Source organism: Cydia fagiglandana, chromosome 25 (genome assembly GCF_963556715.1).
Source record: "Cydia fagiglandana chromosome 25, ilCydFagi1.1, whole genome shotgun sequence".
NCBI lineage: Eukaryota > Metazoa > Arthropoda > Insecta > Lepidoptera > Tortricidae > Cydia > Cydia fagiglandana.
In genome coordinates this window covers 3,829,776-3,845,144 of record NC_085956.1, presented here as the reverse complement: position 1 = coordinate 3,845,144, position 15,369 = coordinate 3,829,776, and the positions used below count along the sequence as shown (strand labels likewise).

General features: G+C 39.6%; 1 protein-coding gene across 1 annotated transcript; it reads right to left on the bottom strand.

Annotated features, from left to right (window-relative positions):
• Nucleotides 1–11,520: 11,520 nt before the first annotated feature.
• Nucleotides 11,521–13,827, bottom strand: LOC134676880 (uncharacterized). Its single transcript, XM_063535265.1, has 2 exons — nt 13,705–13,827; nt 11,521–12,007 (listed from the first exon to the last, which is right to left on the bottom strand). Exons 1-2 carry the CDS (start codon nt 13,756–13,758, stop codon nt 11,570–11,572), a joined length of 492 nt encoding a protein of 163 aa, XP_063391335.1. The 5' UTR covers nt 13,759–13,827; the 3' UTR covers nt 11,521–11,569.
• Between the last annotated feature and the right edge of the window lie 1,542 nt (nt 13,828–15,369).

The window sequence follows — 15,369 nt, the reverse complement described above, 5'->3', positions numbered from 1 at the left end:
CGTAAATTGGATGAAGATGGTGACTTGAGAGAACATGTCATGAGATTTTTCGATGTAATAAGCCAATTAGCGGACATGGATATTAAAATGAATGATGACTTGACGTCTATAATGCTCTTGTATAGTTTGCCGTCCAGTTTTGATAATTTCAGATGTGCCATAGAATCTCGAGATGAGTTGCCAAAACCAGACGCATTGAAAATTAAGATATTAGAAGAGGAACATTCCAGAAATCGAAAAGAAAGTGTAGATAAGGCACTTCTTGTGAAAGGAAAGAGGTCTTCTAAGCCAAAGAGTGGTACAGAGCAACGTCAACACGCATGTGATGAGCCGACTAATTCGAAATTTAAGTACAAATGTTTCAAATGTCACCAGCATGGACATAAAGCTTCCGAGTGTACACAAAAGAAGAAAGAACAACGTATAGATAGTGCAAAGTATGTGTCGAACTCAAGTGACTTACAAAATGTTGATTCCAATTTTGTAACATTCAATTGTGTTTCAGATGTTAATGCTGTTTGCAACGAGAATGGAGATTGGATCGTCGACAGTGGGTGTACGTCACATTTGTGCAACGATGCGGATAAATTTGGTACTACATTACTACCGTTGTCCGGTAAGCTAAATTTAGCGACGAATTCGAGCACAAACGTACAAGGTAAGGGGACAGTAAGATTTTCTTCATGCGATAATGATTCTAAAACTGAAGTGCAACTGCCTAATACTCTATTTGTTCCGGATTTGCGATGTAACCTAATTTCAGTAGCTAAAATTACTGATCAAGGGTATAGCGTTACGTTCAAGAAAAACATAGCTAGCGTTCAAGATAGCTATGGTAACACTAAACTTGTCGCGAATCGTAAAGGTAATCTTTATTACGTTGAGGAACATTGTGAAGGAGTGTCAGCGATTTCTGAGCGAAAGGCTGACGTATGGTCGTGGCATGAGCGTTTAGGTCACTTAAATGCGAAAGATCTTGTCCGAGTCTTAAACAAATCTGGCATGAACTTAAAGATGACAGATGTAACTGAGTTGTACGATTGTGATATTTGTGCGAAAGGAAAAATAAGTAGGTTACCCTTTTCTAGGTCGAGTGGGCCATGCGATGAAAAGTTAAGAATCATTCATTCTGACGTCGTAGGACCCATGCAGCATACGTCAATAAATGGAGCGAAATATTTCGTAACCTTTATCGACGATCATACGAGATGGTGTGAAGTGTATTTTCTTAGCAAGAAAAGTGAAGTCTTCACTACATTCAAGGTATATAAAAATCACGTAGAGAACCTATTCGGACGTAAAATAACTTATCTCCACACAGATAACGGAGGCGAATACTGTAATCGAGATTTCGACGAGTTCCTGAAGAAAGAAGGAATAGCAAGACAATTGACAATTCCTGGAGTACCTCAGCAGAACTCGGTAGCTGAAAGGAAGAACAGAACTTTGGTAGAAATGGCAAGATGTATGCTGATTTCATCAGGACTTTCTCCGGGTTTCTGGGCAGATGCTGTAGCAACGGCTTGCCACGTTAGAAACCGTTGTCCGACCAGAAGTCTTGAAGGTGAGATACCTTTTGAGAAATGGTTTGAGCGACCTGTCAAGTTAGACTACTTACATAAGTTTGGGTCTAAGGTACACGTCTTGGATAAGTCAACCGGGAAGGACAAGTTCGCACCAAGAAGTCTGGAAGGAATCTTTGTAGGCTATCCTAGAGATCGCAAGGGTTACAGAGTATGGATGCCGAAACAACGACAAGTTATCATGTCAAGAGATGTGAAATTTCACGAAAAAAAAAGTGAAGATATAGAGAACGTGAACCTGAAGATTGACCCCTTTGAAATCGATAAGGGAAGATCGGTAAATATTCAAAATCAACCTTTATCGGTAGATGTAGAATTCCATCCGACTCAAACTAGTGGAAATCCGGTCATACATATCTTCAATCACGAGGATGAGTGCATCGACTCATCGAGTGATCGTGATCCAGAGCCCGAGGGAGGAGATGATGTTTCCGTCGAAGCCCGCCAAATGACAGACGATCCAGACACTGTCACCGAACCATATCAACATGATCATCATCAAGACGACGTTCATGTTGATGGGGGGAGGATAGTTAAGAGAGGTCCAGGGCGACCGCGACTGGAACGAGGTCATGTTGGACGTCCACGGAAGATATACAACATGGTTGACGTAGAGCCACAGGTTCCATTGGAACCACAAGTTCCCTTGGAAGGAGGCGTAGAATCGACTGATAACTCATCAGTAGACTCACTCATCAATGACGAGTATGCAGACTGTGAGGATTTCGTTGGAGTCGCTGAAATAACTCTGAAGGAGGCCTTATCCGGTAATGAGCGAAAAGGATGGAAAGATGCAATAATTTCAGAAGTTAAAAGTTTAATCAAGAACGATACTTTCGATGTTGTCAAGAAACCTATGGGTCGAAATGTTGTTGGTTGCCGCTACATATTGACAACGAAGTTGAATGTCGACAAAACTGAGAAGAAAAAAGCCAGACTAGTTGCGAAAGGTTTTAGCCAACGTTACGGCGTCGATTACCAGAAAACCTTTGCGCCAGTCGCTAGGCTTGACTCGGTAAGATTATTAGTCGCACTTGCAGTGGAACTAGATCTTGAAATTCATCAGTTGGACATCAATACGGCATATTTAAATGGATTATTAGAAGAGGAGATATATATGAAGGTTCCAGATCTCCTAGATGAGTGTTTGCAAGATCTAACACGATTGGAGCAGCCAGGTTCAGTTTTGCATGAAAAGGCTAGCAAGATGTTATGCGACCTGAGGTCTGGAGGCAGTGTGTGCAGGCTCAAGAGGTCGCTGTACGGGCTTAAACAAGCTGGTCGTCAGTGGAACATCAGACTGGACGAGCAGCTGAAGTGCATGGGAATGCAAGCATCTTTGAATGAGCCGTGCCTTTATTTTAAAAATATAGATTCGCAAACTAAACTCTTTGTATTAGTTTACGTAGATGACATTCTCGTCGCTTCGCAAAGAGGTGAATGCATACAAGATTTCAAAAAGGAACTGGCCACTAAGTTCGAATTGAAAGATTATGGCATTGCGAAATATATGTTAGGCATAGAGTTTGACAGATGTGACAAAGGAATGAAATTGTCACAAGAAAAATATATTGACGATTTATTAATTAAATTTAATATGCATACAGGTAAAACGATATCTACGCCTATGGAATTTAAACAAAAGTTAGAAAAACCTGTGAGTAAGTGCAGTGAAAGTGAACAGTATCCATATCGTGAAATTATAGGTTCTTTGATGTACCTCTCTACGGGAACGAGACCCGACATTACGAATACGGTGGCTGTATTGAGTCAATTCTTGGATTGCCCTAATGAGGAATGCTGGAACGCTGCAAAGCGCGTGCTGCGATACCTAAAGCATACTAAACAATATGGACTTGTTTACAAAAAGACAGGTAAATCATTGCATGGTTACTCGGATGCTGATTGGGGAGGGTGTTTGATAGACAGGCGTTCTTATTCCGGTTATGTTTTCATGTTAGGAGGTGGATGCGTGTCGTGGAAGTCACAGAAGCAGAAATGTGTCAGCACCTCATCCTGTGAATCGGAATACGTAAGCTTGGCCTCGTCAATGAAGGAAGCAGTTTACTTAAACAGCTTGCTTACTGAAATTGGGTTACGTAAGTTTGCACCATTATCTTTACATGTAGATAATCAGGGGGCGATTTGTCTTGCGAACGATCCAATGTTCCATTCTCGGAGTAAACACATTGACATAAGGTACCACTTTGTACGAAGTGTATTAAAGGACAATAAGAGTATTGAGTTAAAGTACTTACCGACCGACTCAATGCTTGCCGACATATTAACGAAGGCTTTGCCTAGAGAAAAGCACTACAAGTGTATGCGTGGTTTGGGCATTGCTTGTTAATTGTTTACTTTTGTAATAGTTGTTCTTTGATATCACTTTAATTTGTTTGTATGTTTTATTGTGTTACCATTTATTTAGAATATGCACATTAAAGGGGCGTATTGAAATATTATGATAATGTGATATTTGCAGTTGCGCCTACTTTAAGGTTCCACAGTACTGGCTGTAGGTGAACTCAGTCAAATTTGATTTTGGATAGCAACGGTTCCATGAAATGTTTGTTTACCTTTAGATTTGTCAGTCGATCAATAACAGTACTCATAAAAGGTCTGAATAAATTTATAGTATTGGTTTAACTGCGTTTTAAATCTCTGCAAAGTCTATCCCCCACAGTAGGTACGTGTACATTTAATTTCTATTGCAGTCGGGGGACTTTTTTAATGAAATGCACTTAGGCACAGGCACACCAAGATCCCCCGACTGTAATTGAAATTAAATGTGCACGTACCTACATCACGGCCATAAATGCGCATAGCCCTTTGTATTTACTGTGAATGACCGTGAGTGTATATTTACATTCCAATTTAGATTTATAAAGTTATGTAACTAACATATGAACATTATTTTTAGCTTTTCAGTTCGCTTTAAAATGCAGCAGTCGTGTTTTTAATTTTTTAATTAATTAATTTTATTTTTTATAAAGTGCCGCCGGATATAAGTACGCTTTCAGCAAATGTGAGTAAACTGGGTAATAACTTCAGGTTAGGTATATCTTTCTTTTTTAGGGTTCCGTACCCAAGGATAAAACGGGAGCCTATTACTAAGACTCTGCTGTCCGTCCGTCCGTCCGTCTGTCACCAGGCTGTATCTCACGAACCGTGATAGCTAGACAGTTGAAATTTTCACAGATGATGTATTTCTGTTGCCGCTATAACAACAAATACTAAAAACAAAATAAAATAAAGATTTAAGTGGGGCTCCCATACAGCAAACGTGATTTTTGACCAAAGTTAAGCAACGTCGGGCGTGGTCATTACTTGGATGGGTGACCGTTTTCTTTTTGCATTTTTTCCGTTTTTTTTTGCTTTATGGTACGGAACCCTTCGTGCGCGAGTCCGACTCGCACTTGCCCGGTTTTTTCGACCACGGCGACTGTTTCAACTCCGCTGCTGAAGACGTTCGTGTGCCCGCGTGTGGCTTGCGTAGCCGATCCTATTAACCTCTAGCCGCCCATACGTCAAACCTTGCCAAGCAAAATTAAATTTTATTTTGTGAACACAAAGTTCAAATTAGAATGGAACAGGAGACCTTTTTACAGGTCTCTGGGCGGCTAGAGGTTAACAAAGACCCGTGCCACAGAATAAATAATAGTACCCGTTGCGTGCGGGCAGGCGTGGCTCACTCCGCGATTTCGTCGCGTTGCTTCAACTACATGCGGCCGCACCAATTTTGGTGTCTAGCCATAGTAGTTGCCGCGCACCGCTACGGATCGGACACCTGCTCGCGCTTGCGCCACCTAGCGGTCATATCTGTCGTAATAGATGCGTTTTATGAGAGAGTGATTTTTTTGTACCTAGTACTATTATTTATTCTGTACGGGTAGTGTAGTGTTGTCAGGTAAGGACACCATTGTTGTAAGTAATTATACCTAATTGCCGCTGGTGGTCGGGCTTTCAGCTCATCCCGTCTGATATCTAGTTCCATAAGTCGACGGGATTCAAAGTCACTAGTTTTTTTACAAATATCATATATTATAATATTTGTATCTCCTTGGATATCACGGGCCTATAATCCCGGTTTTTTGATAGGCTTGCGTGGGGACACAGATCCAACACGTAGAGGCCCCTTGGAGAGCTTTAATGTCATGTAGAATAATTATTTTTAATGGAAGTGTAAAATGTGGTTTTCTAAAAAAGTTTACAGATGGCTAAAATGAAGGTAAAATGATGGTAAGGCTTCAATGAAAATATTACTTTAATTTAATTTTTTTACTGATTGTAGACCAATATGTTCTTATGTGTATTAATTTAATAAAAACAGGATTTTAGCTCTATTAAACACTACTTTAAAATGGGGTGAGATGGGAATAAACCGTAGTTCAATTAATAAAAGTTAATTTTTATATGTGGCACGTTGATTACATACATACTTGAAAAGTGTTCCGGTAGTATGAACTTTAGTTTTTCAATGATAATCTGTCGTTTCATTTCATAGATTCAACGATAAACACAAAATAGTAGGAAATCCCAGCTCACTCCGTAGTCGGGGTTAGGGGGGATAGGAATTGAGTGAGATGGGAAAATTGTTAGAATTGACACAATATTACAATAGCATGACTTCTCAAGAGAATAAAGTATTTACGTAACAATGTGATTGTACGGATGGTTTAATAAATAAAATAGAATATTTATTACATGTGTTTATTGGTCAAACAAAACTACAGACTAACCCCCTTATTCATAAACGTTTATTAAAGTTGACAAGCCGATAATAATCGTTTGTCCCTTTCCGACGTATTGGTATGATGAAAAGGGACAAACGATTATCATCGGCTTGTTAACTTTAGTAAACGTTTATGAATAAGGGGATAACTCGTTTACATGATTGATATATTGCTTACATAATACGTGCATAAGTATCTCTACACATACACCACACGCCCCCTCTGCATGTAAAAAAACCGGGCAAGTGCGAGTCGGACTCGCGCACGAAGGGTTCCGTACCACAATACAAAAAAAAAAAAACAAAAAAAAGAAAAAAAAAACGGTCACCCATCCAAGTACTGACCCCTCCCGACGTTGCTTAACTTTGGTCAAAAATCACGTTTGTTGTACGGGAGCCCCATTTAAATCTTTATTATATTCTGTTTTTAGTATTTGTTGTTATAGCGGCAACAGAAATACATCATCTATGAAAATTTCAACTGTCTAGCTATCACGGTTCGTGAGATACAGCCTGGTGACAGACGGACGGACGGACGGACGGACGGACAGCGAAGTCTTAGTAATAGGGTCCCGTTTTTACCCTTTGGGTACGGAACCCTAAAAAGGATAAACTTTTATTTTTTTTAAGAATAATATATTTGTCTTTTTCTATTATCTAGAATTATAACATTGGTTTCAATGTCCTTAACTACTTTAAATGGACCTAAATATAAGGGGTCCAGTTTGCTAGAACTAGCTACGTTTTTCACTAACACTAAATCCAACTCTAGTCTAAAAATACCATTACACCCCCCCACCATCCCTCCTCACCCCATTCATAACGCAACTGCCCTCGTAATCCCTACTTACCCCATTTTACGGTACCCAGGTGACGTATGTAGGCTAGTTTGCTGCCATGTCATAAAACTAGGCATAAAATGTCCCCAAACTGATGCTTTTATACTAAAACTAGAGTCCATTTGGACGTAAAAAGCTTGCCAGCCTCGCAAAGAAAATGAAAAGGTAAACCTTAGTTACATTATAGTAAAGGTGACGTTCGAATAGCAACTGCAGCTGCATTAAGGTAACATTCCATTTCCGACCGCAGCTGCATTAAGGTAACATTCCATTTCCGACCGCAGCTGCACTAATGCCATAGGGCATAGAGTATAGAGTGGTAGCTCCGTACATCAGTTTTCTTACCAAAAGGCGAGTTATTTCGTACTCGACATCTAACGTCAAGTAGCGGAACTATCAGTACCGCTACTTGATACCAGATGTCACAAGTGTCGCTACTGACGAAAAATGTACTACTAAAACAATTTACAACTAATATAACTACTACTAAGCAGAAGGAGTTGAAAATAGATTTCCAGTTGATCCGCTTATAATATAAGCTGAAAATTGTTGAGTATTAGAGTTTTCGTTCGCCGCGACATCTATTGTCAACTAGCAGTATTGATAAATTTACGCTACTTGACGCCAGATGTCGTCATCATCATCATCATCTCAGCCTATATACGTCCCACTGCTGGGCACAGGCCTCCTCTCGAGCGCGAGAGGGCTTGGGCTATAGTCCCCACGCTAGCCCAATGCGGATTGGGGACTTCACATACACCTTTGAATTTCTTCGCAGATGTACGCAGGTTTCCTCACGATGTTTTCCTTCACCGAAAAGCGACTGGTAAATATCAAATGATACGTATATTTCGTACATAAGTTCCGAAAAACTCATTGGTACGAGCCGGGGTTTGAACCCGCGTCCTCCGGATTGCAAGTCGCACGCTCTTACCGCTAGGCCACCAGCGCTTCCAGATGTCGACTACGAAATGACTATGGAGCAAAGACATATGTAACTTCGTATAAGACGAATAAAGTCTAAGGAAAAAACGTGCCTCGGAATTCAGGAAAAAGTCATTCTCGAATAGACGCCGCACACACCTTTAGCCTATACTCGGCTAGATGGCGTGACGACACTGTTTCATATTTAACAATTTTAACACATAAATTTCAGTGAATGAACATGGATCAAAATGAAATAAAAATAATAAAATCATTTATCCATATATATACATTTTTTTGATAATTTTATACGTTTTCATTTTGAGTTTTAGTCGTGTGTCGATAGATGGCAGTAAATTTACAGTGACTACAAAATTTACAATGACAGGACCCCTCTATACTATCTATTCTTTTTGCTATGAAGTTACCACTCTTTCTTTTACTGCTGCGGCTTTAACGCGGACGCTGTCATAGTCAATATCCTTGATAAAATTGATGAATTGAACGTTCTTATCGCGGCAGTAATGCGGTGGTGAACGTCACTCATTTTAAACAATAGATTCTCGCCAAAATTATGCTGTTCATAGTGATTATCTTTGTTAAGCAATAGTCGAGATTGACAACAGTTTGAAAGTTTTATTGATTGTTTACTTCAGGATATACATCGTTCTCACTGCACTTTTGTGATTCCAAAGGCTCCGTGTACCCTTGCTTCCTTAGCGACTGTATCACTTGCTTATTCAAAGCCGCGTCAGCCCTGTAGTGTTCGTCGCAAGCCGCCATCTTCTTTATAACACCATTAACGACCGTCATCTCTCCTGCTCCAGCGACTGGGCTTCCCGCAAAAAAGCTAGACGTGTGGATCAGCTGATTTAAATGCACGTTGGACAGTAAAATTCTACCATCAGGACCCATTGCGAATAACGCTGAAGGACCTGAGTGCCCTTCGTTCGCCAACGACGTGTCCACAAGGAAACCTTGAGAGTTGTACAACCGCCCGTTTCTTACGTGCACTTCAAACATGTTACGCTCATGGGTTTCGTAATAAGAAACAAATGGAGGACATTTGTAATTACTCTGCCATGAACAAGTTTTCTGTTCATCTTTGTATCTACTCTGCATGTGATAGGTCTCATAAGCAATCGCTATGCTTGTAAGTTTCTCATGGCGAGCGAAGAGAACGCAGCTGGTATTGTTGGTCCATTTGCATTTATATACTCCTTCTATATTATTAATTACATACAACTGGTCATTGAATGATACAATGTCGTCCGGATAATCTACATTTGAAGGCACATTCCGGCAACTATCAATAGTAGTATCAGCATTGAGAGAACAATTCCATAAATTGCCATCTAATGTTATCGAGTAAATACTGTTTTCCACATTTCCGATGCCATATATAGGTGAATTCATATCGTACATTTTCGTGCAACTATTATCCGCTTTTAATGAGCAACGTAAAACTTTTCCATCTTCCTGTCCGACTAATATATATTTTCCAAAATGGCTGAACGCCCGCATATAACTGTCTTCAATTTTCTGTATTAATCGGCAGCTATCTGGTTGATTTAAATCGCATCGTAAAATACCAGGGGGATCATATTGAGAGGCGTATAGATACCTCCCTTCAGCCGACAAGGCTAATGTCGAGGAGCTGCCAATATAAAAATTAATGCATGTTTTTTTCTCATAAAGACCACATCTTATAATTAAACCAGAAAAAAAACCCGCATAGAGGTACTCTCCAAAAACGAGCAATGCATAAACTGGGCTATTTACCTCATGGAAAACTTCACACTCATTAGGTTCTGCCAGAAGACATCTTAGAATCTGTCCAGTTTTTTTACCAAGGAACATCACTGCAGGTGTCGCGTATATTGGGTCATGCGTCCTAAGATCTTCCATTTTTATTATCTTGGTAAAAGCAGTTGATGCGTTGAAGTACGAAGCAGCTCTCTGGTCTTCGCTTGTTGGATTGTAGTCTTCATGAACTGCTGCGGCAGCTGACGCCGCCGCGAGAGAACACACCAATAATAATAGCTTCATGTCAGAAGAAAGTTCTAATGCGGATTGAATGACTCGCTTAGTTCTAGCTTGTTTGGGTGTGCATAAAAGAGATAAGTCCAGTGGCGATAGTATAGGTGAAGGGTCAAGACGGATAAATGTAAAAATTCTAAGAATTCGGATATCTTCCGTTCTTTATTTAACTCTTTAAATATTTACATACACAGATTAGGTACATTATTATTAAGGAAACACTAAAAGATGACTGACTCATCTTAGAATGGTCCGGGCCGAGGCGTCCAACACTTCTTTTCATGGGTCCGTAGGTACCTCAAAAGGAAAAAACGGAACCCTTATAGGATCACTCGTGCCTCTGTCTGTCTGTCTGTCCGTCTGTCACAACCCATTTTCTCCAAAAGTACCTACTGGGCCAATTAGGTTGGTAATGTACGGAACCCTTGGAACGCGAGTCCGACTCGCACTTGGCCGGTTTTTTCTGCAAAAAGCATGACATGATCACCGATCACTCGTCACGATATGTCCGTTTCGGCCCGGACTCGGACTATTCTAGCTTGAGTTAATCGTGGAAAAACTCATTGGTAGGAGCCGTGGTTTAAACACGCAACCGCCGCACTGAAAATCGTGCGCTCTTTCCGTTAGGCTCATGGCTCATCCTGGGTTCCATCAGGCGTGGCTCACTTAGCAATGTACTCACGGTAACTTTCCAAAGTTGCGAAACTTTCCACGTGAGATTTCTCGGTAACTTTTTTTTGGAAAAATGCTACAATTGCGGGAAAACTGGCCACTTTTATTTTGTATGGCAACTTTTTAATGGTGCGTGATAGTTGGGGGGTGCTCGACCAAATGTCTTAGAGGGCCCCGAGGCAAAACAAACTACATTAAAAAAATCAAAATGGCCGACTTTTTATTTTATTTTTTCAAGTTGGTCCCCGAGCGCGCTGAGATTTGGCATGGCGGGAGATAGAGGCCTCTAGATTCCAATGATAAAAAAATTTTTTTGGAAATATCCAAGATGGCGGAAAAATAATTTCCATGTTGCAAGAATGTTCTGTCCGAAAGTCGAAATGTTCTCTGAAATACAGTGAGAATTTAAGCAACTTATTGGTAACTTATCCACATCAACCAAAATAGCTAACAGTAATAGACAATAATATATGCATAATAACATTTAGTTTTAAGTTATGCCTATTTAAACATATTTCAAGTATATTCTCTTGTTTAAACAATAATTTCCATGTTGCAGGAATGTTCTGAGAACATTCTCGAGAACGTTTCCGCTTTTTGGGAATGTTCTGCAATTTGAACATTACTATTAGGCTCACTAACGTAACAGACGCGTTTTGTTAGAGAGTGAGTCTTCTGTACCTAATACTATTATTTATTCTGTGGTCCCATGAAAGAAAAGAAAAAACCATTGATGACCTTAACATGTATTTAAATAGCACGTTCCATTAACACTGACATCATCCAAGAAGCAGCGTAAGCAGGGCTTGTACGGTAGCCAGAACCAGTTGCAGCAGACCAGGCAGCAGACCACCGCCGATGCCCACCAGGACGTCGTCTGCGATGTCCGTGATGGCTGACACCAACGTCGTGAGCAGACCCTGGAGACTGACAACGCCTGATGGCGAAGTACTTGGACTAGCCCCAGCAGCATACTCAGGCAAACTCCTCAAGAAGTTCACTATAGCTAGCGCTTGAGAATACAATTTCAGAAGACTCGTCTCCAATGCTGATAAGTCCACAGGGATTAGACAGCTGATGGATGGAGGGAGGGTATCGAAGATGGATAGTAGGGATAGGAGGAGGTTGTACACGTTGTTAAGGAGGGGCAGGAGGATGTTCACTAAGGGGTATACTGCTGGAAGCTGGGCTGCTGCTGACACCGCGGAAACGGGGACCTGGAAAGGAAATGTAACTGTTAAAAAAGAACAAGACAATGACTTATGTCAGTATCATTTGTTATGGCTCCTCTTCACGATGGGCCAGTGCCGGCCACTCCAAGGGACGCATTTATGCGTTAGAGGGAGCAAGTGATATTGCTATCTCATTCTACCGCATGGCTGCGTCCCTTGGAGTGGCCGGCGCTGGCCCATCGGCCATCGTGTAGAGGAACCATTAAACGTAGCAGCGCCGCTAGCATCTTTGGCACGTTTTGTACCTACAAGGGCGCGTAGCCAAGGTGCCAATCGGTAACGCTCTGTAGCGTAGCGTAGTAATTTCTCTCTATCACTCTTCCCCACTAGTGCGTCAGTGACAGTTGCGTTTCGTTCGCTACGAAGCGTTAACGATTGCTCGTTGGCTACGCACCCAGGTGACCGACGGAATTATGTTTTTATATTAAGTACCAATTTATTTTTATTTTTTCTAATTAAGCTAGTTTTTAATTTGTTTTATATCATTGTGTTTAACGACACAATTTATGAAATACAATTTGTTTTTTAATTGTTATTTATGTCAGTATCCCACAAAAATATTTAAATAGCGTCATTCATATTTCATACCTAATAATACCAATTTTAACTCGAAACAATACCGTCTATTATGGTAACAAAACAAACATTATTTGAGTCTGGGTCTCATTGTGTGCCTAACTTGTTATTCACATAATATGGGACTTGTCCTGAAATAAATGTTATTCATTCATTATATCTAATCGACATTATAGTGACCTACTTACAAGAAATAGCTAAGAAACAAGTAAGTATTAATTTATTAAGTTTAGGTAAAGCTCCTTATTACTGGCAGCATGGCAAGGAAACGTAGGGGTGGACGTATGGCCGCGCGTTGGGCGGACAGAATAACGTCAGAGACAAACGCCACAGCATGCACTGGGCCCAAGACAGAGCGGCTTGGAGAGCGCTGGTGAAAAGTGTCCACATTCGTCACGTCCCTCAGCCATGATTATGATTATGAGGATACGACAAAAAAGAAGAAAAGTTTAGGTAATGAATGATGTAGGCTTGGAGAGCGCTGGTGAAAAGTGTCCACATTTGTCACGTCCCTCAGCCATGATTATGATTATGAGGATACGACAAAAAAGAAGAAAAGTTTAGGTAATGAATGATGTAGGCTTGGAGAGCGCTGGTGAAAAGTGTCCACATTCGTCACGTCCTTCAGCCATGATTATGATTATGTGGAATACGACAAAGAAGAAGAGAAGTTTAGGTAATGTAAAATTTTTTTGAGCCAGTTATAAAGTAAATTCATAAATTTAATTTTGTATTTTATGTTGACTATAAACCATGTTTGTATGTTTACATTATTTAAGTACTATTAGCGTATTATGATTGTCAAAATGTTTGTGTATTCATCAATGAAATAAAATGTATTTTTATTTTTCTCTTTATCTTCTTTTTAGGGTTCCGTACCCAAAGGGTACAAACGGGACCCTATTACTAAGACTCCACTGTCCGACTGTCTGTCTGTCACCAGGCTGTATCTCATGAACCATGATAGATAGACAGTTGAAATTTTCACATATGATGTATTTCTGTTGCCGCTATAACAATATAATAAATACTAAAAAGTACAGAACCCTCGGTTGGCGAGTCCGACTCGCACTTGTCCGATTTTAACTGACTGACTTCTCACTCACCGTTGCTATACAAACAGCTAGTACACAAAACGCAAGCGAAACTTTAGACGCCATTTTAATAATATAAAAATAATTACCGAATAAGTCACGCCTATATGTTTTCCGTATTTATATAACAAAAATAAGCATATGCAAGTTATATATGAGCGATTTCAAAATTGGTGTAATCGATAATGTTTATTAACACTTGTGTAAAATTTGATAACGTTCAGTGTGATAGTAAAACCAGTTACCGGGGTCATTACCTCATTTTGTGAAATATATGTTGGAATTGTGTCAAAAATTAATTTTTGATGGTTTAACAAACAAAAATATGTGCAATAGCTTTGTGCCGAGTAGTATGCTTGGTTATCTATTTGTAACATTATTTTCGTAAACATTTACGATCGCGATTTTAATAGTCCAATGTCTATTAAATGTGCAATACTAGTCAGGATAATAATTATATTCTTGCTTATTTCCACCATCTCCAAATCCAAGGATATTTTACAATATTCCGTAGTTTTGACTTAAATCTCAGCAACATCATCCAATATTAAAAAAAATGTTACACTTATATTTCTTAAAACATTTTTAATTATGTTTTTTTACAATAAAATTTTATGTTATCACAAAAATTACATTATTAAATGTGACGTTTCACAGTAAAAAGTACCTTATGGCGGCTGGCACTTACGTTACATAGCGCCGCAATAATATTGGAGCGGCGTTAAAAATAGCGTAAGCGCCAACCGCCATAAGGTACCTTTACCCGTGGGACGTCACAAATATAATCGTCAACAATAATTGCAGCTTAACATAAATGACAACAATTGTATAGTTGTAGGTATATGGCAGCGATTTATATAACGTGTGATGTAATTATATAACTTCAGGTCAATGTCATGATGTACGTGTGTTTTACATGTGTTTTTGCAATGCATTTATAAAATTGTCGAGTCAGCAATGTCTTAGTCATATCAAAGATTTATTGTCATACAGTCAGCAGAAATAGAGCTTAGCGGGCGAGATGTTCAAAATGATCTTGACGCGACTTTATTGTTGAGAGAATAAGAGCGTGTCAAGGTAATTTTGAACACCTCGCCCGCTTAGCAACTTCTGCTGCTGAGTGTAGGAGCTTTGTGTATTGAGTGTCTTCAAAAATAAAATATTTCGGCTAGATTTTTAAAATACTATTTTAATAACTGATTTATTATATATGTCGGCGGCCGATCGTAAGATCAGGCAGATTGTAATGTTCCTGTTTAATATTTTGACGATAGTCTCATTAAACCAATATATAGGTAGGATAGATTCGTTAGGTTGCTTCAGATGCCCGAAGGGCAAACTGCCCAGAAACAGGAGCCCCGCTACGCTCAGGGAACGAGTCAAAGATTTTCACGTTTCACGATATGCCTGATCTTACGATCGGCCGCCGACATATATATTTTTTAAATAACTGTTTTGATATAAAAAAATATTTTAAAAATAGTGTGGTAGTTTGTTTTGAAACAGAAATTAGATTAAAAAGTTAAATAATGTCCTTGGTAGCCAATACGAATTGTTCTTAAATATTAAGTTTTGTGATTTTGATCTTTTTAGAGTTTCGCACCTCAAAAGAAAAAAACGGAACCCTTATGGAATCACTCGTGCGTGTGTCTGTCTGTCCGTCTGTCACAGCCCATT